This window comes from Ceratotherium simum, chromosome 3, assembly GCF_057802395.1.
Source record: "Ceratotherium simum simum isolate JZ-2026a chromosome 3, ASM5780239v1, whole genome shotgun sequence".
NCBI lineage: Eukaryota > Metazoa > Chordata > Mammalia > Perissodactyla > Rhinocerotidae > Ceratotherium > Ceratotherium simum.
In genome coordinates, this window is record NC_141902.1 from 92,553,730 (window position 1) to 92,579,123 (window position 25,394).

The window sequence follows — 25,394 nt, forward strand, 5'->3', positions numbered from 1 at the left end:
AAACCTGCATTCTTTAGATATCATACTCCTGGCCATCATGCACCTGGCTCCATCCACTCCCTTTACCTACTTGACATTTGAGTTCATGAGGGTTATGGAGCCTTTTTTTGATGTTCCTCCTCTGTCCTTCTGTCCCATGCATCTCCCCAGGTACAACAAAAGTCCAAAGGAAAGGAGTTAGCACTGCCTTACTCCACTTTGGAGGTCCCCCTCTTCTTCAACATAATTGCCTCCTCTGAGTGGGAAAGGGGAGAAAGCATGACTAACACAGGCTTTGAGGAGAAGATAAAGGATTTTTGTTTGTTTTTATTGCCACTGCCTCCGAGCAGGTTTATCACATTAGAGCATTACTTCTCTCCCCTTCTAGGGCACTGCATCAGAGCACAGGGGACAGAACAAAGAACCAGCCAAGAAGAAAAGGAAAAAAGAAATGAAATGCCTGAGTTAATGTGAACTTTGGGGCTTCTGCTTTCTTTTTACCCAGCAAGCAGTAGAGCCCCTTGTTCTACAGCCTGCACCGATGTTGGCATCTTGGTTCTGGACCCACTGAACTCAACTGCACCTTCAGTTAGAGGCAATTGTTCTTGGCAGGTCCTGCTACTGAAAAATGGCTGGCCTTAGGCAAGCCCTTTTGCAAAAAGCACAGCTGAAAGCCTGAGTTTGGGAGCCTGCACCACCCCAATGAAGCTCCACGGGAGCAAATACAGAGCCTCCAGGCAGAGCTACGGTCCAGGCTGGCTTCGTTTTTCCAAGGAGCCTTTGGTGAGTTCAATTATCTGGTAAATATCCAGCGCTTCACCTGAAAGATAGTGCAAATTGGTTAGGATGCTTCCTTAAGAAATGTAACTCAGAGCTCATAAGTGAGAAAAGGAGTTTACTGTTTAAAGGTCAGAAAGGAGGATGGAAGGGTTGAGAATTGCCAAGAATGAGAATGTTACATTTGGGAGGGTCCATTTCCTTTTTGTATAAAATGTTTGTCTTAGATACATTTTAAATAGAAACTAAGCTTTCTGATTTACTTGTTTGGCGTTCAAAGCACAATTTTTTTCATTTAAGAATGTACTTTGACTTTATACAATAAATCTTCTTTAAACATTTCTGGTGTGGTTGAAGAGGGAAAGGTACAGATGGAATATCTGAAGCTCTGGTTTCTTCCTTCATTTACTAGAACAGCTTTCTAGAAACATATCCCTTTGTGATGTGAACATCATATTCACTTTGGACCCAGGGCACGTTATAAACTGAAACAGCCTAATACACAGCATGAGTCAAGAGTGGATTTCTCATCTCCTGGTGCCCCAAGCTTCCTGTGGTCCAAAACCACTTTGTGGTCCACCTTATGTCATATGCGTAATAAGGAACAAACGTGTCGCGCTCACCCTGGGGAATCCCGTATCTCCTTTCCATCCCAGTTGGGTTGGAAGGGGTTTTACAATCCATGGTGACTTCCTTCCTGAGGCACTGGTCAATATCAACTGCACTGAAAAAGGCGACTGACTGGGGCAAGTCATTGAGACCCAGCTTGTAGGCAAACATGCACCTGAAAGAGACCCAATCTCCTCTCACAGCCATGCCCCTGCTGTGAGCAGAGCCCTGCACTCCAGGAGGAATGACCTCAGACCCCCAGACCAACCCTCTGTTCACTCAGCCAAGCAAGCTGAAAGGCCACACCGCCCTCCATACAGCAGCCTGACACCCCGAAATGTAATTATAGACTCATAACACACCTTTTTTTTCCAGTTTGGTACACTTTATTGATGTAAAAACTTTTTGTCAATCACTGGGTCAGGGTTTGAATATACTAGAACTTTCTGTTAGCTTTGTTAAGCATAACGCCCCAGGAGATGATTAAGAGGGCAGTGGAGACAGTGTTGAGTACTGCAAACCTTCATTATTTCCCCATTAATCAGGATAGATCATGGTTCCCAAACTGGTTCTGAGTGGCAGATCAACACAGAACTAATATTATTTAATTCAACCATATAAACTAGGAATTTTATGAGAAAATACAACTCAATATAAAATATATATTTTTTAAATCACATTTGAGTTTCCCCATTAACAATGTTTCCTGTTAGTCAGAATAACAAACTTTTGGCACTTAAGAAAACATTTATGGATGAAAGAAAAACATTTCAATTTTCTATGAATTGAGAAAAGCCTTCTGTCATTTGCTTTTCAAAACAGACAGATGTGTTCTTAGGGGAGGCCAATTTGAGAACTACTCTTCGGAACAACTCCCATGACTCCTACCTCCTCACCACGTCAGTGATCTATTGGTCTTGGCATATGACACTTTCTAACCCAAGAAATCTTTTTTTTAAAAGTGGAGGCCACTCTTTTTAAGACTTGAACGATTTTTTTAAACTAGAGATGAAAGCTAAAACATTCGTTTCTGGGGAGATGAAAACTCACAGATCATACTCAGCCTGATCCAAAACCCCACATCTGAGCATATGGCCAGGCCAGCGAGGCCGTGGGCCCCCACGTACCTGGTCAGGAGGTTGGTGATCTGCAGGGCCAGGGCAGCACGGTAGCGGTCCTCCTCCCGCACCAGGTAGCGAACCTCGTCGTGGATGCTGATGCAGAAGCGTCCATCAATGGCAAACTCCTCAAAAAGCCACTTCATAGCCACAAGCATGAGGTGTAAGTAGTCCACAGCAGAGCTCTGCACCACCCAGTTCACACGGCTGGTCATAAACTAGGGAGAGAAGATGGGCACAGGTGAGAGGGGTTCTGCCACACACCAGTTCACTCGGGGGTAGGAGGTGGTACAGGAGCCCTACCTTCCCTTCACTCCTCTCCCCATGCTCCAAGACTAACAAGATACCTCCCCCTGGACGGCCGAGGGCTCCAGGGCTCGGCTGATGCGGCAGCCCAGCACCGGGGTACATGGAGTGTCAGACGTGGCAATGCTCTCCAGCTTATTGAACATTTCTGACTCTGTGCCCCCCATCCACGCTCGTTCAGCAACCACTTCCCACTTCTTCCAGTGTGACCTAGGGGGCCAGGAACAAAGAGAGGGCAAGCTTTGTGTTTCAGCATCTCAGCTAAAAACAAAGCATCCCAGCTCTCCTGGGGCCAGCCCGGACCCTCCCTCCATCCTTAACACACAGAAAGTTCTCACTTCCTTGAAGCTTCTCTCTGGATCTTGCGCAGATCCTGCAGGGAAACCCAGCTGTCCTCAGTCCTGTCCACAGGGAGGTCCAACTCCCTCACCAGCCACTCGCCTTCATCCGACAGCCGATACCTGGGGGCAGTGTCACCACCATCATTCCCACGGGAGTGCCACCTCTGTGCTAAGCCCTGGGCTAGGAGTGTTCACACACAATCTCATTCCATTTCCACAGCCACCCTGGGATCGTGCCTATCCCCTACAGGCTCTACTTCAGAGGGGGAAACAGGCTTAGAGAGGCTAAGTGACTTGCTAGGGTCACACAGCCAGGAAGAGGTGGAGCCCAGAGAGGAACCCAGGCTTTTGTGGGCTGTGTCATGGTACCCCAATAAAGAACAAAGACTCCAGCACAAGAGCCATCACTGTTAGTACTGTCCTAATGCCTTAGACACTGAGCTGCCCAATGACCAACAGGTGCCATATATTAGTTCAGGAGGCAACAAGGGCAATCACCCCAGATTTGGGGCGGGGGTGGGTAGAGAATGGGCTCCTTGAAGGGGAGAGGGCATTTGGAGAAGCAGAAGACAACATACAGCCAGGCCTGGCTGACCCTTCTCAGTTGCCACTGCCCCAGACTCCCAGCTTCAGTGCAACCTCAGACATGACCAGGCCTGTCCCCTAATGCCTCCAGAGCCATGTCACTCACCTGTTGAAAGTTGCACCAGGGATTCCCCAGCACCTGTGCCCTTGGTTCAGACTCCTCTGTGAGGCCTTCAAAGGTCTCCACAACTAAGGCCCAACTGCCTCGGTCATCACTGCCCTCGCCTTCATCAGCACACACTGCCCGTGGTGCAAGCTGCGCCAAAACCCACCTCATCCTCCCATCTACTCTGGACAAGACTCAACTCCTTTTCTGCATTTATGCAGTCACCGCTACACTGTTTACCACTTAAAATGTTAGTCTTTCACGAGGTCAGCTAATTACATGTGGACACTATCTAGCCTACCTAAGGAAGCTGTAAACGTACCTCTTGCTCACACTTGCTTCAGGAACCCTCCTAGGAGCCTACTGAGGCCCTGCGCACGTCATAGGTAGTACTATCAGAGGAAACAAACTGGAAGCCTGGGAAGGCCTTCTCCTACATCAAAATCAGTTGAAAGTCTCTGGTTTTCCACAGCACCCTCCTGTCAACTCCTATCTTACACCCGCCCGCCTCACTCCCTCTCGTTCTGTGTAGGCATGTGAGTTTGCAACCCCACACGACTGTTTGTTCTGCATGACCAGAGCTGTGAACCCACTATCACTTGGTGACAACATCACCAAAGTATAGCTTGAACCTTATGAGGAAAACTGGTTAAGGCTGACTATTAAGCAAGCAAATGTCACAACCCAAAGACAAACTATCCTAGAAGTAGGTCACAGAGATCTGGAGGGAGAGGGGCCAGGTGAGGGCTCAGGTAATGGGAAGAGGTAGAAAAGGTGGGAGCAGTAAAGCAGGCCTGAGGCCCTGGGGGGAACATGGATGAAGGTGGGACCCTCACCGGCGGAGGCCCTTGGTGACAGCATACATCTGCTGGGCCTTCTCAGCTGCCTCCTGCCGTGTGAGGCGGTGGTTGAACTGCATCAGCAGGCGCTCAGCAAAAGGCTGCCCCGCCCCGTAGATGCGGCCGTAGTTGAAGATCTTGGCATGCTCCCGGCTGATGCCCACTGTGGCAGCTGTCTTACTGTGCAAGTCGGTGCCCCTGCTCTTCCTGCCCTGCAGTGTCATCCACCCAAAGGCTGTGCAGCCTGGGGGGCAAGGCAGGAGTGAAAAAGCTCAGAACCATTCTGCCTAGCAACCTGGGCCCGAGGGGTCAGGCTGCCTCCACTTTGCCCAGCCTGGCTCTTGCTCACCATGCATGCCAGCAAAATGGGCATCTCCAAGCACAGCTGCGATCCACAGCTCCTGGGAGTCCACGTCAGCACCCACGAGCACGTAGCCAGGCGGGGCCTGCACCATGGCCTTCAACTCACTGCCTACTCGGTCAGGCTGTAGGAAAAGTGAGGTCAGCCCTACCTCGATACCCCAGTGGGACTGCTAACCCATTCCGGGAGCCAGACCTGACAGAGAATGCTGGCACCTTCCCTGTGGGGCTGGTTTTAGGGAATGCCAGACAGCACTGCACCAAAGTTCACAGTTCCAGGGCTGCCTCCCAGCAGCAATGGGGTGAGAGGTAAAGAAGCCCTACTCTATGGCGAGCCCGATGCCCAGCTCCCCTCACCTCCATGACAGCTGTGGCTATCATGCCTTGTCAGTGTCTGGACAAGACTAGGTGCCCAGAAAGTGTGTGCTGAAGGAATGGATGAGTTGTGAAGCTAGATTTGAACTTGAGTCCTGCCTGACCCAGCTCCTAGGCGCCTTTTCAAGCTTCTCACTAAACGCCCTCTGCGACCTCAGTTTTTAGCAACATGGGTGAGGAATGGCAGGAACCGGAGGTACAGAAGACACGTACCCGGGCATTGCTGGCAGTGAGCCACGTGGGCTCCACAGCCCGACGGGTGATGGTGCCGGCGGTCACCACCTGGGGCAGGATGGCCCCGTAGCGGCCTTCCTCGTCGTAGTCTGGGTGTCTGGGGCGGGCAGGGAGAGGGAGAGAACATGAGTCTCAGCAGCTTGCTTTGGTCCTGGACCCACTCCACTCAGTTCTCCCGTCCCCACAACCACTCAGCAGGCCATACCTGGTCACAGCACGGGGCAGAGCCGACCTAGGCAGCCACACCACCATCTGGGAGCTGTGAGGACAGACAAGTGGAGGCTCAGCACAGCCATGGGAGCAGAATCCACCCCCATCCCACTGCAGCCCTCATCTGCCCAGCTTCGGGGGCTGCTGTGCCCACTCCCTGCCTGGCCTCAACCCTCTTCCCACTGACTTGACTCAGGGTGGGCCCTGGCGCAGCCAAGGCCTGGGGCCCTAGAATCTGCCATTCAGGGGCATAAGCCATCTGAGAACTGGCCAGCTGCCTCCAAGGCAGCTTCTGCCCCTATCCTGGAGTATCTGTGAGGTGTCCACCATCAGCCCTGCCACCACTGCCTCTCCCACGCTCAAGGAAGCCTTCACCAAGCCATCACAACAGCACTCGTCTCACACGAGTGTGCTGCTGCAGCCACAACCCCCTTGAAACTAGCCTTCAAGATGAATCCATGTGCCATTCTCAGCCTACAGGAGCCAGCTCCCAACCCCCAACTGAGCCTACAGGCACCAGCCCTCCATGGTCCTCAGCCCACCCCACGGCTCCAGCACTCACACCAACGGGTTCTTTTACAGCTAGGAGGGGCCATCAAGGCCCTACAGTACCACTCTTTTTACATCAACAGGGAAACTGAGGCTGAAGAGAGAAAAAGATTTGCCTGCAGTCACATGACACCAGGACCACAAGCAGCCAGGCCCCTAGACCATAGCTAGGCTACCCCTCCACTACAGCACAGCTGAGTCAGGGACCCCTGGGTGGGAGGCGGGGAAAGGGAGTCCCAGGGCTGCAGGAACCTGGCCAGGGACACAGACAGGCATGTCTCTGCCCTCCCACAGTGACCCACCTGATACGTTTATGGGCATTCCTCCAGAAAGAAATCATTTTGTTGATTTCCAAGGCACGGGGCCCACTGGCACCTCCTGGGCCAGCCTGCAGGGTGCCATCCTCCATCTTGGGCAAGAAGTCCTTGGCAAAGGGGCTGCCCACATTGCAGCTGTTACCATCCTGAAGAGGGCAAAGGAATCAGTGGCTGGAGGCAGCACGCAGACCCCCGGCTGGGGAACTGATGCCCTGTGTACCTGGGCTCTGCCCAACACTGAGCCCAGAACCTCAAGCACAGCAATCTGGGACAAATCCCTGACGGCAACACACACGCACACACGCAGATACAAACCAACCTGGCTCCCCTCACAATAACAGTCATCAGTCAACAGAGCCTATTGTGTACCGACGTGGTGCCAGACACCTAACATGCCCTATGTCATTTACTTATTTATTTTTGTGCGAGGAAGATCAGCCCTGAGCTAACATCCATGCCAATCCTTTTTTTTTTTTTTTTGCTGAGGAAGACCGGCCCTGGGCTAACATCTGTGCCCATCTTCCTCCACTTTATATGGGACGCTGCCTCAGCATGGCCGGACAAGCAGTGCAGTCGGTGCACACTCGGGATCCAAACCTGGGCCGCCAGCAGCGGAGCACACGCACTTAACCACTACGCCACGGGGCCGGCCCCTGCCCTATGTCATTTAATTCCACCACCATGGCCCTCACCACCCAATTTTCAGAAGGAACTGAGAGGCTCAGAGAGATGGCAGTATTCGTCTGAGACCACACTCCCCCACTACACCGTCATTCCGTATGAAGGGCAATCTGCTGGCGTGAGTCACTCTGGAGGCCCGCTGGGAGCCCCAAGCAGTGAGGGCACCACAGAACAGGGCGTGAGCCAGCACACACACCTTATGAGGCAGCTTGAAGAACCAGCAGCCGGGGATATCCACATCATTGTAAGGTCCGTTGCCATGGTGATAGGCTGGCTGGCTGGCTTTCGGGCCACCAGCAGCAGTCTGTGGGGGCCACACATCTAGATCAGGCCCTGCTTCAGCACCTACATTCAGTGAGGGCCACGGGGCAGGGGGTGGAAAAGGGCCTGAAACGATGAGCAGGTAAGCTGGGAAGTGACAGGATGGCCACGAGGTCCCAGGCTTCCTTCTTGGCCTCCAACAAGCATGGGGCCATCCAAAGGCAGGGCAGCATCCCCAACCCCCCAACCCTTGGGAGCCCTCTGGTGGGGAAGAGCTACTTGGGTGCAAGAAGAAGGCCCTGCCGCCCAGCACCCTGAGCAGACGTCCCGCTCACCAGAGCCGGGGCTTGGCTGGAAACTGCCGCTCGAAAGTTCTCCATCTTAGCCTCGGCCTCCACTTCTAAGCAACCCAGTTCTTCCACCTGGATGGGCCCAGGTACCCAGGGAGTGAAACAGGAGGCTGGGTCAGTCTGAATCCACCAGCCCCCTCCCTGCGACATGCAGACAGCCCAGGCCAGCCTGGAGTGAGCAACTTAGTGCACCCAGTGCCCCAGCCACCACCCACACGGCTGCCGCTTCTTTGGGAGGGAACAGAGACCCCGGCCCAGAGCTCAGTTGCAGAGCACCCCCTCACCGTCTCCCACATGGCGCTGCTGTCGGTGAGCAGGAACTCCTCAGCCAGGCCCGCCTCCTGCGGCTCCGGCTGCTGCTTCCCCTGTTCAAGACAGTGCTTCCTGTACAGGGACTCGATGGCTCTGGGCAGAGAACAGCGGCAGCAGCCTCGGGTTACTGGGTGCCAGCTCCGGGCCAGGCAGCTGGCTGGCGCCTTCCACAGTTCCCTTGCTTAGTCCTCAGAATCAGCTCTGAGGAGAAAGTGGATAGCACTTTCCCTGGTTTTAGACAGTGAGTGACAAATCGAATGACATAGCACACTGGTGGCAGGCGAGGGTTCAAGGCCTGGTCTGACTCAAATCTAGGCTCTTCATATGCCACAGAGCTGCCACTTCCCCAAGAAAAGCTCTGGGAGCAGAGGAGTGGGAAGTCAGGACGGGGCCCTGGCCCAGGCTGCTACTCCACTCATCCACCCCTTGGCTCCCGGAGCAAGGCTCATCCCAGGCCCTTTTGTCCAAAGGCCCCTCAAGGGACTCGGGCTGCCCTGCAGAGCCAGGACTCTCAGTTCTGGGCCACTTCAGTGTCACGGCTTCTCCCCAACATCTGCCTATCAAAAGCTCAGGCTGTGTGATCTCAGAGAAGTCCACTGACTTCCCTAAGTCTTTGTTGTGTCAACTCTAAAATGGGTTGTATAACTATCCTATCTCATGGGGCTGCTTGGGAACAAATGAGGGAAGCACTGCAAAAGGTTTACTAACACAGAATATAATTGGTGCTCAATAAATTATACTTAAAAAAAGAAAAAAAAAAACCATCTCCCTGGCCACTTCCGACAGCCCTCTTGCAGGTTCCTGTGAAGGCAGCTCTGCTGCTGGGCCCGAGAGCAGGGCCTTACTCGCTCGCATCCTCCCCACTCGCAGCGCCACGCCCTCAACCCCCCACAAGGCTCTGAGGCCCAGAGGAAAGGGCAGCCATGGAAAAAAGAACTAGAACCCAGACTCCCAGACCCGAGCTCTCCTCTCTAGCCTGAGCTGGGTTTGGTTTCTCCAGCGAGGGAAAGGGGTCCCTCAACTCCAGCCCCTTCCTCCCGAGCCTGAGCCTTACCTGTACGGGCAGGCCACCCCAGTCGATGCTGGGGCAGGGCCCGCAGGCACATCAGCCAGGTTGTCCCGCCGCCCGGGCACCAGGTACCCCCAGCCATGCTGCTCCACGTAGTGCAGCGGGAAGCCATCCCAGGTCAGCGCCATGAGTTTAGGTGTGACCCGCATCTGCAGGCTGAGGAGGCTGGGGCCCGGCGCCCACGCAGGGTCATCTAGCCGGGGGCAGAGCTTCCGATACCACCTATGTCCCACCAGAACAGAGCAGTGTCACAGCGGTGGGGGAGGATAGCACGTGACATGCCTCACCCACCCCCCTCCAACGCTCCAAGGCTTTCTGGTGACCTCAGCTGATCGACACCGTCCCCTCTGTCTGGGATGCAGCCAGAACCTCCATGGAGTCCCCCAGAATAATTCCGATATCTCAAAAGGAAAGATCCTAGGTCAGCCCCACTGGACTAGTCAGAAAACAGGGCCCGCAAGCACAGCCCAGGGCGGGACTCCTCCCCAAGCTCCACTCTACACAGGGTAACTGTGGCCAGAGGAGCGAGCAGACCTGCCGCCCCTCTGATCTAGCGACACACCTGGGCCTCCAGAACTGTCTCTCACGTGCTGTTCACCAGGGCCAACACAAGCACGAGGCAAGTAAGGTACCCAGGGCACAAAACTCAGGGAGGCCTCCTTCTCAGGGAGGAGGAGTGCAAAATCAGCACCCTGCTGTTCAACACGGTTGCCCCTATTTTCTCATCTCTGCCACTCTGTAAGGCTCAAATGAAGGGTCACCTCCTCAAAGAAGCCTTCCCTGATTTCCTCAGGCAGAGTCAGGCACTACCTCAACACTGCTCACTTTTCTGTCTCATCATAGACAGAAACCCCAGCTGCACTGGCTGGTCTGCACGCCTAGCTCCTCCTGGGGAGAAGGAGCTACTGGAAAGAAAGGAGCTGTGTTCCTATTTGTACCCCTAGTGGCTGCCATGGGCCTGGCACACAGCAGGCGCTCAGCGCACTTGTGCTGACTGAGTTCAGGAAGTGGAGGTCAGAGAGAACCAGGGAAGCAGGAGTGGAAGACGGCAGGAACCAATGACAGCAGGCTGCTAACGGCTCACACGCACGCCACCCCGTGCTGGGGTCCTGAGAGGGGTAAGGGCAGACTCTGAATATGTTAGGAGGAGAGGGCTCACCCAGGGTGTCCAGGCAGGTGCTGGGGCCGCTTGGGCAAGAGCTCTGTGGTCCCCTTCAGCTGCTCCAAGCAGGCGCGGGCTGCGACGTCCTGCTGAAACTCCTCCTCCTCACTGGGGGGGCCGGGGTCTGTGCAGGGCGGGGGAGGACAATCAGCACCAGGGGAAGGGCCTCTCAAAAAGACCTGCCCAGCCTACTCATCTCTGGGAGGCTGGGGCAACCCTTTCCAAGGGCCCCCTGGGTCCCAGGGCCCATCCCTGCCCCACCTCTCGCCCATGCTCCCCACCTTCCTGATCCTTGGGATCCCCTGGGGTCCCAGCCCCCTCGATGGGCAACTGGCTGGCTGTGGCTGGCTCCTTCCTCTTCACCTTCTTTGCCTTCTTCTGCTTAAACTCTTGCAGGTCCCACTCCAGGTCCCAGAGCCAGGGGTCTTCTTTATACCTGCACAGCCAGTCCACCAGGGCAGGGCTAAGGCCAAGTCGAAGGCCAGGCCTCCCCGCTGCCCGTCGCCTGCCTGGATGCCACCAGTCCAAGGCCTGGCTACCTCTCTCCTGAGAGCAGCTGGCAGGCGTCATTGGCCAGGTCCATCAGCGACTTCTTCATCTCCCGCTGGAGCTCCTCGTAGGTACTCTGTGCCTCCGCCAGGTAACGCTCCCAGTTCTGGTTAACAGGCAGGTAGGAGACACCCATCTCCAGCATGCCGGCCAGAGTCACTGGGTGGGGACACCTGGGGGGCAAACACCAGGGCTGACATAAATGACCACAGGAGCCAAGGCTTTAGCCCAACCCCTGAACCAGTTTGGCAAGCCTCCACCCAACCACCCACATGGCACAGTTCTAAAGTCAGACAGATGTGACTTCACACCCCAGCTCTACCACGGCCTAGCCATGAGACCTGGGTAAGTCACCTTACCTCTCTGAGCCTCAGTTCCTTCATCTATAAAACAGAAATGAAATCATCCCATCCTCAGGGGTAATGTGGGAATTACAGATCACAAAAATGAAAACGGCTGCCACTTGCTGAGTAAAGACTACATGCCAGGCACTGTGCTAATAACCCCATTACACACAAAAGGTCACGTACGAACCTCACAGCTAGGGCAGTCAAGTACACTCGTGTATGTTTCACAGATGAGAACGCCGAGGCTCAGAGAAACCAAGTTACTTGCCCAAGGTCAAATGAGTTAGATACAACAGTAAAGACTCGAACCAGGTCTGCCTGACGCTTACACCTCAGACCACATTATATGACCGACTCACTAGCAAACATAACCCAGATGGACGTGAAGCCCTTGCACCAGCATCTGGGCACAGAGAGGGTGCTTAACAAACTGGGACCATGCACATGGAACTCAATCACAGCCCTCAGCCCTCCCCTCCAGGGCCTCTGCAGAAACCCAGAGTCCAAGGCCCAGGTGGCCATCACCGGACAGCGGCTCCCTTCTTTTGGCCCAGAAAGGCTAAGGCCCCAACCTGAGAAAGACCCAGCGTCACCTGACTACAGTGGGCCCAAGTATCAGGAAACCACTGACCCCCTGAGGTTCCCACAGGGGCTTCCTCTCACCTCTCCAAGAAGAGCGGTAGCTGCTGCTGGAAAACCTCATAGGTGGCCCACACGTCCTGGGCACAGTACTGCATCAGGTCCTGGCACAGGCAACATGAAGGTGCTGCGTGGGCAGCCATCCCACTACCACCGCCGGGTCTCAGGGTCAGGTCTGGCAGCTATACTCCCTGGGGTCAGCTAGGGGTCTGCCACAGCCCGCCTCCCCAGAGCCCCTCTCCAGCACCATACCTGAAAGTTCTCACGGATGTCCTTCATGCTACCCTTGACAAACAGTTCACGGGGCTCCTTCTCTAATGCAGGCCCTCCCACATAGAGGTTGTGCACATCTGCCAGATTATTGACACTGCTCATCTCCAGCCAGTCCCAGGATGAGATCTGGGGGCCAGAGCAAGGGACACTGAGCTCGGCCTCAGAACAGACAGGTGGGCTGTGAGGGGTCGTAAGCAACCTGCTCTGGTCTCCAGAGGTGTGCTCTCACCGCTGGGCCGCTGCCTTTGCTCTGGGACTTCTGGCCTCGCTGTGTGGGGTGCCGGGCCTTGTGCCTGCCCTGCTTAGCCGCTATCCACAGACTGCGCTGGAAACTGCTTAGCCCTGAGATGGCCATGTGCATGCTCATGGTGTCCAGGAAGCGCATGCGAGAGCCCTGAGGAGGACAAAGGGGCCAGCTTACCACTGCTTCAGTGCTGTCAACCCACCAGACCCCCGCACCTCACCTCCCATCACCGCCTTCCAACACCAAAGACACAACATCTTCATGCTTGCTCATGCTTGTCCCTCCACCCGAGGGGCCTGCCCTCCCAAATCCTAGCCACCTCTGAAGGCGCAGGCCTGGCTTGATCCCAACACCCCAGACCTTCCCAGCATCCAGCAACAGCTCTGAGGGGCACCTTGGGAACAGAGTTGCCAGAACAAGGCCTCCTGAGCTCTCAGGCTTGGCCTCCAGCCCCAGCCCTGCCACTCACCAGCTCTGTGGCCCTGGGCAAGTGAACAGGCTCTGAGCCGCAGTACCTTCAGCTATAGGCCAGGGCTGCCCTTGCCTGCCCTGCCTTTCTCCCAGGGCTGAGGTGGGACACAATGAAAAGGTGCTTTCGTAGCATTAAGGATTGCCACCACCACATACCAGGCATGGTTCTGAGTGTCTGACAATGTGTGCTGTTCAAACCCTGCTAACAATCCTGTAAGGAAGCTCCTTACAGACTAGCTCCCTCTTTTTACAGACAAGAAAACGGAGGCTCAGGAATGGTAAGGAGCTCACGTTGCTTGTCACTGGCTGAGGCAGGATGGCTCCGGCTGTGTGGCCCAGAGCCCCCAAAGACCCATGGCAAGCTCTACACTGCCACACCAAGATCAGGGCCATTAGTACTCAGTGAGAGCTTAGGTCCTGAGGACAGGGACCAGAGGCAGGGCTGGTCAACAGGAGGCCCTGCAGCTGCTACAAAGGTGATAGAGCAACCCCTTCCCTAGCCACTGAGGTCAGGGCTCTCAGCCCACCCCATGCCGGCACCCGCGGCCAGCCCAGGAACCTTACCTGGATCAGGTACTGCTCCCTGATATGGGCTCGGTCAAAGCAAACGTTGTGCCCCACCACCAACTGCTCCTGCCAACCCCGCTGCGTGGGGTTGCCAGCACTGGCAGGGACCTCCAGGGGAATGAGGTCAGCCGGCGACAGCTGGCTGGTCCAAGAGTAACGCTCTTCCACCAGCCGCCGGCTGCACCAGGAATACCTGCGGGAGGCAAGAGGCAGACAGGCTCAGCACGGAGGCACTCAAGCTCACTCCACAACGCCCACTGCACACCTACCACCACATGCCAGGGCTGCACCGGCAGCTGGGACACGCATAGACGGGGGCTGCTCCTAACCCTCACAGAGCTAGAGGCGGGTGGGGTGGGGTGGGGGGTGAGTGTAGGGGGCAGTTACAAAAGCTTTTTCACTTTTCAACTTTCACAGATAAAAATGGAGCCAAGCGCCACAGTACCGGCTGTCGCACACAGGCATCCAGCCTGGGCCACTGAGTGTGTCAGGTCCAGTGTGCGCCCAGTCTGTGCTTGGCTCTGAGGTGTCTGACGAACGTTATCAGCCCCTCGTGTCTATAAGCACAAAGCAGCCAGTGTTCAAAGTGCTCGTAAAGGAGAGAGACAACTATATAGACCCAAAGTGGAAATGTTTTTTTTAAGTTGAGAGTGGCAAAAAAAAAAAAAAAAAAAGACAAATGCTGCACACACGTACGGGATGAATCATCTGACGGCTGGAAAGATTCTGAAGGACAAAGAGCAAATGGTGCACCTTCCAGAAGGTGCTGGGCCTCTCAGGGCAACCACCCTCAGTGAGAGACCAGGGAGAGTGCCAGAATGGAGGAAATGTATGCACATGTGCTGGGGTGGGGTGGGAGGGACAGGGGACGAGTGCTGTCTGCGGGGGCCCCACACTGACTCAGGAAAAGGCTAGAGTCTGGTCAAGATCCACAAGGCTAAACATGGGGAAAAGGCTGCTGAGGAAAAGCCTGCTGTGAACTGCAGGTTACAGCAAAGGGTCAAGGGCACTCAGCATGAAAGTGAGTGACTAGGCCATGTGCGGCCACCACAGCTTCAAAGGAGCTCCCTGCACCCCTTGTGGGGGGAGGAGGGGTTATCTGCCTCAACAGTTTCAACAAACATCAAGTAGTTTCTTTGGAGGAGGGGGCTACCAGCAAAGAGGTTCCTGGATTTAAACCCGGTAAATTCTAACTCCAAATGGTGGGAATCTGCACAGAGACTCAAGCGAAACCTCCTCCCCTTTCAATTCAGCACATCAGAGCCCTTAAAAACAACCCAGAAGAAGAGGCTGAAGGATGTCAAATACTTGAGGCTATGGTGATGACTTTAGTTGCAATAAATTATAAGCCACATTGGGATCAAGATCCAGGTCTACAGCTGTGCACGAGAGCCATCTTATTATAAATTTATTTGTGATAAAAAAAGAAGAAAGCCAAAGTGCAAACGCCTTTGGTAAATTTAAGATGAGTCAGAACCAATGCCATTACTACTACACTTTTCCTGTGAATCTTAGATAAATGTTGACGGCCTGTGTAATGTCCCTCTGGTTTGACGAGCAGCCTTTGGGAAGATGCCCTGTGGGCTGTCCACAGCTTCCCCCTTCCGATGGAAACCGCAGGCCACTCAGGTACCTGACGTGAGGCAGCCACGTGGCAGGGACGTGCCCAGGTTAAAAGTGGACTGCTATGAGGCCCTTCTGGCACCCCCTACCCCCTCAACCAGTCAGGCTCCCAGGAGAATGGTCCCAGCATGAGCCCAGGCCTCATCCATGACTTCTGCCACCAGGCAAAGTGAGCAACACCCCCAGCACCACTGGGAAGAACGGAATGAGAATGAGAGGAGGGTGGGAAGGGCAGGGAGAGAGATGAGAGAGGTGAACAGTCAGGAGAGGGAGGAGGAGGCAGAGAAAAGAAAGGGGACTTCAGGTCAATTGGCCAAAAACGACCAAGAGAGCAAAAAACAAGTCTCTCTAAAGGTCACTGGTTTCCTGATTTTCTTTCAGCCACCACAGCCTCCTTTACCTTCTCAAACTATGGACAGTATTCCCTCTATTGTGACCATCAAGTTACATAGTAAGCACTGAGATTCTCATCCTAACTGGAACTAAATCAATGCAGAATCATCTCGTTTTGCTCTTTTCAGCCATTAATGCCTACCTTATCTATTTAGCCATGTTTTCACCATTTTCAACTGCATATTTAACATTTCGCAGCTTTCTTTACAAAGATGTAGCTTCCAATAGGAATAAAGAAACTGCCAACTTTTTTGCTGGCCATGCCTGAAAGCATTAAGGTTGTAAATAGTATTTTAATCCTGAAATGAAGAATAAAAAAGGGGAGAAACAGTACTGCCATCATTGTCTGAAAAAGAAACCTGGGGAGCACTTATTTAAAAAGAGAGACTGGATATACCTTTTTGGCACCAAAATGACTGCTTGGGAGGCTAGGGGAAGGAAGCAATGTTTCTCAACTGGGGGTGGTCAGGGGTTTGCTGCTTGGCAGCGTGGGGGATTTGGAAACGCAGGGGGGAATTTGGTCTGGCATTTAAGGGAGCGGCTGGGGATGCTAAATGTCTTATACTCCCTGGGACAGTCCCACAAATGGGAGACCTCTCCTGTCTAAAATGACCAAGTGTGCCCAAATAGAAACACTGTTCAAAAACGTCTTGGACTAACTTCTCAGGAAACTATTACCGGAGGGAGTAAAGGCACCAAATCCAGGTGACCTCAAGGGGTCTCCGGGTCCACCTCAAGTACAACACTCTGCTGTGAGTCTCTGCACAGCCCCTGTCACCGCATGTGCCTGGGTGTTTGTTTACTGTCCGTGTCTTCCCACCAGAAAGTAAGCTCTGTGAAAGCTGGGGTCAAGCCTATTTTAGCTCTCCATCCAATCCCAAGTCCCTAGAAGAGTGCCGGCAGGCACACAGTGGGAGCTTGGTAATGTTCACGCAACCAAACTATTAAGCTGGGCCCCCCACGTGTGCTAAAGTCCCCTGACCCCGGCCCCTACTTACCAGGCCGAGGGGGATATGGCCACCGCCAACGTGGGGCAAGTTCCCTCTGCCAAGCAGACCTCCACGTCGAACACCAGGGCCCGCTCCTCGGGGATGGCCACGGGTACGGCCTCCCCCGCGGGGCCGTACTGGGTCCAGCCCTCCGCCCAGGCCCAGGTGGGGGGCCGCGGGGGCAGCTGGGCCTGCAATAGCGAGTTGGCCGCCTCCAGGTAGGGCAGGCTCTGCTTCTGGGCCAGGAGGCGGAAGTGCTGGTCCAGGCTGCCCCCGTAGAGGGGCGGCAGGCGCAGCTCCACGTCGGGCAGGGTCGCGGCTGGCTGCCCCCAGAGCCCGTGCTTCTGCAGGTGCTCGACGCTGCGGCGCACCGCGGCCTCGCCGGGCAGCTCCCCGCCGGGCCCGAAGATTTGCTCGTGAAGCCCTCTGGAGAGCATCTGGATGTGCAGTGGGTTGTGCCGCAGCTGCCCGCCCTCCGAGGATGCCGGCTGCGGCTGCCCGTCGCCGGGGACGGGGGCGGGGGCGGAGCTGAAGGCCCAGCGCCCTGGAGCTGGAATCGGCCCTGGCCCGGCGGCGGCGCTGGCCACCTTCTTCCAGAGCAGGCGGCTCATGGTTGGTGCAGGAAGCCCCCCGCTGGGAGTCAGGACACCTGGCTTTGGGCTCCAGCTTGGCTGCTTCTACTGGCTGTGAGACACGTCCTGTCTCTGTTGTCCTGTCAGTGAAATGGGTCTGACCATGCCTGCCTTCCACCCACAAATCCTAGAGAAGACAGATGATACACAGCGTTATTACACATGGACGACGTGCTCTATCAGTAGCCACCGTTCCTTGAGCACTTTCTGCATCCCAGGCAGCATGCCAAGCACTTTCACACACATTTTCTCAGTTAAGCCTCAAAACAACCTCGGGAAATATCAACCCCCTCCAGAGAAGACTGAGGTTCACGTGGGGTCATCAGTGAACTTGGGGAAGGCCAAGGCAGCGGTTGAGAGTGCCGATACTGGAGTGGGACTCCGCGGGTTTGAATCCCGGTTCTGGCTCTTAGGAGATGCGTGACCTTGGGCCAGCGCGTTAGGCCCCAATTTCCTATTCTGTGAAGTGGGGTTGCGGATTCTCCCCGCCATACAAGACTGCTGGGTGCGTGACACAGGGCGAACATGTCGCGGGGCCCGGCCCTCGGCAAGCGCCCGGCAGAGTGGCTGCCATCCATCACCGCGACCGCCGCGGCGCGCGGGCCTAGCGCCGAGAGGTGCCAGCGCCCGGATTCGAACCCGCGGGGTGGGCGGCCGTCCCCCGGGGCCCCACCCACGCCCGGGCCAGGCCCAGCGGCCCGGGGCGCCTTGCAGGGGGCGTCGGCGGAGGCCCCGCGTTCCCGGCCGCCCGCCTGTGCCCGGGGCGGCGCCGCGGTGCGCCCTGGGACGAGCCTCCACCCGGCTCAGGGCCCCGCTCCCTGATAGGGGAGGAGGGCCTCCCCCCGCCGAACCCGCCGGAAACCTCGGTCCGCCGGGTGCTTCTCCGGCTCCCGACCCGGGGCCGGAGACGTGGAGGCTCCCTCCGCGCAGCCTACGCAGCCTCGGGGTGGCGTGCTGCCTGCACCTGACCAGTTCGCCTCGTTGGCAGCCGCAACTTCCCCTCTGCGCCCAGCTCTGTCCCGCGGCTACCCTAGAAGCAGGCGGGCGACTCCCGGCGCGACCAATAGGAGGGCCGCAAGTGGACCGGCCCGCTCGCGGGGGGAGAAGGGGACTTCCGGGTGGGCCCTCCCGGCGGAACTCTGGGAACCAAGGTCCGACCTCCCCTGCTCAGAAAGCAGGTGGATTGGTCCCGGGCAAGCCCGTGGGCGGTAATGATGCTTTTTAGATTGTCCAAAGAACGTTAGGCGTGAGGCGGCCGCGTGGCCTAATGGATAAGGCGTCTGACTTCGGATCAGAAGATTGCAGGTTCGAGTCCTGCCGCGGTCGGATGGAGTTGGTTATCGTTTTTGGCTTATTGCTTCCAAAGGATAAAGTGACCGGACGGAAGGAAATGTCGTCGCCGGTTACCACCCCACATAGAGGTCTGAGAACGCCCGGATCTGCGGAAGTAACGGCTCCTACGCACGACGCCCAGACCGTCCCTGTGAAACTACTCGCCTACGTGTCCCAGGCGCCGGGCGCATTTCTAAAATATACCAGCCGCGCACACCCGCCCGCTGGTGGAGGAGAATGGAGAAGAAGCATCCTGTGCGGATCCCGATGTAAAGTCAACGGATTCATGGAAATGGCAGGAGTTCGCAGCTGAAGGGAAGCCCCCTCCCTCGCCAGCCCCGTGCTGCCTCTTTTCGTCCTGGACAATTCGGATGGGTAAAAACGTTGCCTTTCCTTGAATCCAAACCTGCCCACTGGTCGTAAGGCCCCGCCCAAGCGCGTCCGGCTCCCTCCGGCCTGGGGAGCAGCCAGAGGGTGCCTTCCAGTCTTTGCGGTCTCGGTCTCTGCATCCACCTGCTGTTGCTCCAGGTGTCTCAACAGCTCTGCTCTCGGCGCTCTGTGGTTTGTAAACTGTAAAGTACCACGCAGAATCAAGGCCACGTGAATAACGAGAGGCTGGAGACCCAGCTGCGCGGATGAGGAAAGCGAGCCTCAGAGAAAGTTGAGAGCGACCTGAGGTCACATAGCTGATTACAGACAAAATTCAGGCCTCGCTGCAAGTCAGCCCGCATCTTCCAGCCCGTGCATGTGCCGGGACACCGTGAGCTGGCCTGAGGAACTGACTTCGGTACTTTTCAGGAGTGGGATGCAGAGATACCTGGGGATACAGGGATAGGGTCCTCTGCCGGCCGTGCTGGCCGATCCGGGCCCCCTCCCCCGCGGCCGCCGGAGAGGCAGGGAGAGGCCCCAGACCAAGGCCTGTGAAGGCAGCACAGTAGCACTGCGCCTTGATCTTTCCATACATGTTTTTTAAAGTATGAAATATTTTTCATACACTCTTCTAGGTATATTTAACATACACAAAAATGGTTTTCTGTTTTTTTCTTTTCACCAAAAAAAAACAAAAACAAAAACAACGATCAACTGAAAACTCACCATCTTGTAATCTGGGGTTTTTTCCCTTCACCTTGTAACGTTGACATTTTTACATAATGCCGAGAGAAGAGGTTCTCAACTTAAATCAGGGAGTCCCCGAGTGGGAAAAATATTCTCATTATTTCTTCTATACTTCTCCTGAAATTTAGCATTTCCTTCCACCATGGGGTTAGGCAACCAGCCCCAGGGGTGTTAGCAGTACCTGAGACTTTGTCCACAATAGCAATCATAGATCTTTTCATAACACATTACGGTGGCTGCAGATTTTCAAGGTATTGTTTACACTCATCTGTACTTCAAATAACAGTTACTAGGCCACCCTTATATCTTGTTATTTAATGAGTTAACAGAAAAATACATATTGTATCACCTATTCTTTCTAATATTTCATTACCTTTGGTTTCCTTTGTAGTCCTAAGTGTTTTATGCATTTAAAAACATTATTCTAAGAAGATGTCTATGGCATAAAAAGTCTAAGAACCCCTGGCCTAACTGAATGTCACTTCCAAGGGATGCTGTTTTTGGGCCTGCCTGATATCCATTGGGAGAACAACCCTCATCCTAGGTTCAGTGCCAGCAAATGTCCATCAAGATACTTGCCCCTCTCACAAGGCTACTTCAGGCCAGTCTGGTGTCCTGGCCCTGGAATTAGAATCTTCAGCAAGGACAAAGTGGTTGACACTGATTCCTGCTGAGGGAGGGTACCCGGAGCCATGAGCCCTTCCTGCCAAACTGCACCGTTTCCAGGATTCAGAGCCCAGCTCCTCCTCCACCTCCCCTCCTTCCTTTTCTGGGAGCTCCTTCACATCCTTCTAGAAAAGTCTATTCCTGCTGGTAATACCTGAGAAATCAGATAAATTCCCCCACAATCCCCTGGACCTCTCCTCCCATGTAGCAGGAGACAGAGTTCGTCAGCAGCCCTTGTCCGAATCAAAACACTCTGTACCTTCTTGCAACACACTTACCTCAGTTGTAAGAAATGCTGATTTTCAAAAAATCTCTGCTTCCACTGCTGTACATTCCCACGAAGACTGCCCTTGTGTCTCATCGTATGCTGTTTTTCAGGGCCTGGCTGTAGCTTGGTAATAACAACCAGCACTTACCAGATGTCAGGTCCTATTCTAAGGGCTCACACAGTCCGCTACATGAATCCTCACATTGTCCCTAGGATAGAGTTACTGTTACTATCCCGTTTTACTGATGAGGAAACTGAGGCACAGAGAGGGGAAGTAGGGGCCTAAAGCCCTACAGAGGGTAAGTGGTGGAGCTGGGATTTGAACCCAGGGAGACCCGCTCTAGGGGCCAGAATCTCAACAACTGCGTTACACAGTAACTACCCATGAACCCTGAAAGCTGAGAATCCCTGCTCCAAGGTCGTGTGCCAGGCCCTGGGCTGGCGCTGGGGGTGCAGGTGGGTGTATACTCTACATCACCGCTGCTGACTCTCTGGGCTCGCTGGTCACAGCCTGATCCTCCAGTGTCCCCCTAGTGAGCTTACTTCCCAGTGACCGGTTTCTGCCATGTTTGCCAAACCCAGCTTCAGCAGTTTCTGCCTCAGGGAGAAAATATCACTGCTCTTCCTTTATCGAGAGCTACCACTTCCAAATGAACCAGGCAAAATGCTTCAGATACCATCTCATTTAATCCGCTCAATAACCCCATTGGTACCTACTGGTGCATAGGTACTATTATTATTCCATTTTATAGAGGAGAAAAGAAAGGCTCCAGTAACAAGTATGAGGTTGACTCATTTATCCAAAAATCACACAGTGAGTCCAGGGTCTGGATAGAATCCAGGCACTGGATGATTCCAAAGCCACCAGGCATTTCTGCCTGCCCACTGGACACCACACAGGCCAGAGAGCAAGTTTGAGAAGACAGAAAGCCAACCCCAATCATCAGCTCCTGCTGGCCCACGCCACAGTGGTTGGCACAGGATCCCAGGTCATGGTCATGTCTGCCCCTCCAATATTTGTCAGAAAGCACCATGCAAGTTTATTAGCATTTTTCATGAGACTCCTCCTTTGTGCTTGACCAATGGGACCCCCAAGGGAGTTAAGCAAAAGGACCAGGATGAGGAAAAGGTGGCGGGGGGGCATCTTTTAACCAAATATTATTTACTCTGCAGTTCATTCCTCGTCTGTAAAATGGGGCAATTATAGCACCAACCACATCGAGTTGCTGCCAGGGTCAAACAAGTTCTGTATGTAAAGTGTTGAGAACAGCGCCGGGCCCAGAGTAATTGCTCGAGAAGCGTAAGGTATGATTATTCTTATGTCAGCACCTCCATAAAAGCTGTACCAGGGCTGTGAGCCCTCCAGGGCATCTGCCCCTGAAATAACCAGGCCTGCCGTACTGGGCTTCAGAACGCAGAAGGCACCTATCTCTTTTGAGCTGTTTCTAGCAGAAACACATGGGACGGGGAGGGCTCATTTGAGGTCAGCTCCTGCCATGCCAGGTCTCAGTCTATCATGCATGGGATCAAATTGGCATGTGTATGAAATTCAGGATGAGAGCCAGAAGCTGTTTTCAAAATATGCTTCATATTTCAGGGGGATAATTGGTATGCCACACCTGTGCAGTTTAAGGATGGGGAAAAGGGAATTGATGGAAATGCAGATCATTGTTTTGTGGATGAGAAGCTTCCTGATGAGAAGAGACTGTGCCACATCTACCTCTGTGTCCCTAGCACAGACCTGGCACACAGAGGCAGACGATTGTTGTCCCCACAGCCGATAGTCCCTCCCTGGCTCCTGGCCAGGGCTGACGAGCTGACTCAGTCCCCGAAGCCAGGGACAGGGCTTATTAACTAAGCCGAGCCAATTAGGCATTCCACCAAAAACTGAACACTATTTCCTCCATATCATCAAATAGTCGGTCAGTGTTGAAATTTCCAATGGGAGAGCCCCTTTTTGCTTTCACTAATTTGGGTTGGATTTCCTGTCACTTGTGTGGAAAGAGCTCTCACTGACTGAGTGCTCATTAAATATTTGCTGAACAAATGACTGAGCTTTTCTTTTTATGTCTGTAGCTAAATTTCACTGAAGTAAATTTCGCTGAGATAAGACTGGGCTATACACGAGATTCTTATGTTTGCAAAGTGCCCTGTGGTTGACAGTTTGCACACTCTTTCATTTTACCTCAGCTCCACAGTTTTATGACACTGCAGGTATCTCTGAAACAAGCGAGTGTTTCAAAAGAAAACTTGGTATATTTCTACCATAAATTGGAAACTCTGACGTTATAATTTTAATGTATACAACTATATATTACTATATAATACGTAATTTGTATATTAAATATCATTGAATATATAATTTAATTTAGTGTATAAAATTTAAAAGTAACAAATACCACGAAGAAATTCAACCAGTTTCAAAAATCTATACCTGAAGATAAGTTCCTCCATCAGAAGAATGAACAGTATGAATACTTTGTAATAAGGAGGCATTCAGTAAATGTGCCTTAGTTTAAGATAAAGATGAGGTTCTGAGTCAATAAGATAATTTCATTTATAAAATGTTCATGTTAGCCCCAAGAATCTCAATCCACATGTGTATGTCACCAGAAAGGCAAAAGATATTGAACTGCCTTTTCTGATATATTTTTGCTTACTTACACATACTTCACGCACTAAACAATTGTCGACATCTGGAAGTGACATTTCTATAGATTACTGAAAAAAGAAAGTCCGCACGATGGCGGGCATTTGCGGACAAGGACCCTCCCTGAGGGCTGTGCCGTCAGTGCAGTGTGTCCTTCCAGACAGAAGGGCAGAACCCTCAGTTCCCAAAGGATTGAAACATCCACAGGCTCCGAGCCCTGGCCAGGGGCCTGGGGCCTGTCTTGCCAGCTACAAAATTGTGGATCCCTTGTCCCAGTGTGTTAGATCCCAGCCAGGCCCAGCCAGGGAACAGTGCCCTCTGCGGGGTGAGCCAGCACTGCCCGCAGGGGTCAGCCTTGACCTACGGCAGCTGCCGGAGATGGTAAGTGAGTTTCTTGCAGTGTGTTTGTCACAGAAGATTTTAAGTTCAAAACATAGGCTGTGGGATGAAAAGAAATGCGTATTTCTCTCTTGCAGAGACATTTCCTTTGAGGAGTACAGTGGCCTAAACTCGAAGAGCCAAGAACTTTTGTGGAAATGGTCTTGCTCTTCTGTTAAAAGGGCCCACTCCACCCCACCCCAGGAATACAAAAAAGTTTGTCATTCATTCAACGGGGAAAAAAATGAGAGCAAGACTCTCCGAGAGCAGGTGTTTATATGTAGGGGAATGTTTCCAGCATCCTGCTTCTGGAAGAAAATGGCCGTCTTGCCTTGGCATTTAGTTGTCAGGGTTCTGAGAGAAGATTCTGTCTTCTGTCCTTCAGGGAAAATGACAGACATCTGGTAACGGTAAAGTGCCGTTCAGTTTGGATTGGTCTGGTCATTTATTTATTTATTCCCTGCTTTGTTCCAGAAAGACTTTCAGGTGGCAGAGGTTAGTTGTGACCACATAATCATCACTGTCTGAGCGTAAAGCAGGGAAGCAGCTCAGGTTGGCATCTGGAGGGGTCAGAGGCCAAAGGGTCCTGCCAGGAGGCTCACAAGGGCCTGCCGTGCGCGCAGCCCCACTGGCCATGCTCCCCAGGCCGCACCTGGTTGGACTCAGGCAGGTGCCTGAGCCAAAGTAGCTGTGGACCAGCAGGCTTGAGAGAAACTAAACGTCAGTGAAGTGAGGCTCAGTCAACAGGGTGATCCAAACCAGATGGCGACCAAGCATCCAATGGCATCCTCTTTCAGGAATCGTGAAGGGACCAGGGCCATTCTCATCTGAGAGGACAAGACGCCCAGGGTCACCAGAGCTGCTCTGCACCCACATGGTGATGAGGCCAGCAGGCCATCCTAGCCCGGGAAGCCCAGGCAGCTCTCCCTACGATGCTTGAAGCAAAGTTAACAGCTCCAGTCACGGTGTGATTGTGGCAGGGGTGGTCGTTTGCTAAAGAGTCAGTTCTGGAAGGCATTCTGGAGGCTCAGCCGAAAGCCCACCCTCCAACCCTTCCAAAGTTTTGTAAGCACCTAATTCCCTGTATTAAGACTCTTTCGTATTAAGATATCTAGAAAGGTCTCCGTTTCCTGAAACTGAACCCTGAATGATGCCAGGACCCTCGTCTGGGCTCCCCTCGCACCCTGTGGTATGTGGATCCCACGTGCTGTGGTGGCTCAGCTTTCTCCTCGCACCCAGCCCTGAGCTCCCTGTGGCTGTGTCTAGTTCCTCTTATATCCCAGCACCTAGCACAGTGCCCTGCTGGTCTAGTGGTTCGGATTCGGTGCTCTCTCTGCCGTGGTCCAAGTTCATTTCCCGGTCAGGGACCCACACCACCCGTCTGTCGGTTGTCGTACTGTGTCGGCTGCGTGTGGCTGTGATGCTGAAAGCTCTGCCACCAGCATTTTGAACACCAGCAGGGTCACCCATGGTGGACAGGTTTCAGTGGAGCTTCCAAACTAGACAGACTAGGAAGAAGGACCTGGCCACCCACTGCTGAAAAAATTGGCCGTGAAAACCCTATGAATAGCAGCAGAGCATTATCCGATATAGCACTGGAAGGTGAGAGGGTGGTGCAAAGAGACCAGGCAGGTTTCCACTCTGCTGTCCACATGGATCTGCCATACACATGGTCACTAGCAGTTGGAATCAACTCAAAGGCATTAACAGCAACAGA

General features: G+C 53.8%; 2 protein-coding genes and 1 non-coding gene across 6 annotated transcripts in view; 2 read left to right on the forward strand and 1 right to left on the reverse strand.

The window, feature by feature from the left end:
- Nucleotides 1-1,095, forward strand: part of FANCI (FA complementation group I) — a 92,606-nt gene extending 91,511 nt beyond the window's left edge. For both annotated transcript variants that reach the window (XM_004431940.3, XM_087428923.1), the window contains exon 38: nucleotides 368-1,095. In XM_004431940.3, coding sequence (XP_004431997.2) covers nucleotides 368-448 — 81 coding nt within the window. In that variant the 3' untranslated portion in view covers nucleotides 449-1,095. The remainder of the gene's footprint in view (nucleotides 1-367) is intronic.
- POLG (DNA polymerase gamma, catalytic subunit) lies at nucleotides 282-18,285 on the reverse strand. 3 transcript variants are annotated; one of them, XM_004431939.3, is made up of 23 exons: nucleotides 18,130-18,285; nucleotides 16,645-17,394; nucleotides 13,628-13,823; nucleotides 12,578-12,742; nucleotides 12,328-12,474; nucleotides 12,100-12,179; nucleotides 11,080-11,262; nucleotides 10,822-10,976; nucleotides 10,538-10,664; nucleotides 9,364-9,600; nucleotides 8,282-8,402; nucleotides 7,983-8,069; nucleotides 7,583-7,690; nucleotides 6,691-6,851; nucleotides 5,835-5,888; nucleotides 5,609-5,726; nucleotides 5,010-5,145; nucleotides 4,658-4,904; nucleotides 3,128-3,250; nucleotides 2,831-2,999; nucleotides 2,493-2,701; nucleotides 1,380-1,540; nucleotides 282-799 (listed from the first exon to the last, which is right to left on the reverse strand). In XM_004431939.3, exons 2-23 carry the CDS (start codon nucleotides 17,244-17,246, stop codon nucleotides 723-725), a joined length of 3,663 nt encoding a protein of 1,220 aa, XP_004431996.1. In that variant the 5' UTR covers nucleotides 17,247-17,394; nucleotides 18,130-18,285; the 3' UTR covers nucleotides 282-722. The 3 variants fall into 3 exon arrangements, with proteins under 3 accessions (XP_004431996.1, XP_087285050.1, XP_087285051.1); XM_087428924.1 differs by having other exon boundaries at nucleotides 10,822-11,003; XM_087428925.1 differs by lacking the exon at nucleotides 1,380-1,540 and having other exon boundaries at nucleotides 10,822-11,003.
- Nucleotides 18,286-18,520: 235 nt separating this feature from the next.
- Nucleotides 18,521-18,593, forward strand: TRNAR-UCG (transfer RNA arginine (anticodon UCG)). The gene has a single exon. It is a non-coding gene; the product is annotated as a tRNA-Arg (tRNA).
- The last annotated feature ends 6,801 nt before the right edge of the window (nucleotides 18,594-25,394 follow it).

Coding starts and splice junctions, on each gene's coding strand:
- POLG (XM_087428924.1), bottom strand. CDS start 17,246: ATGAGCCGCCTGCTCTGGAAGAAGGTGGCCAGCGCCGCCGCCGGGCCA. Junction 9,601..10,537: donor CACCTGCCTGGACACCCTGG/GTGAGCCCTCTC, acceptor GGTGGGACATAG/GTGGTATCGGAAGCTCTGCC. Junction 3,251..4,657: donor GTCACCAAGGGCCTCCGCCG/GTGAGGGTCCCA, acceptor CACTGCCCCCAG/GTATCGGCTGTCGGATGAAG.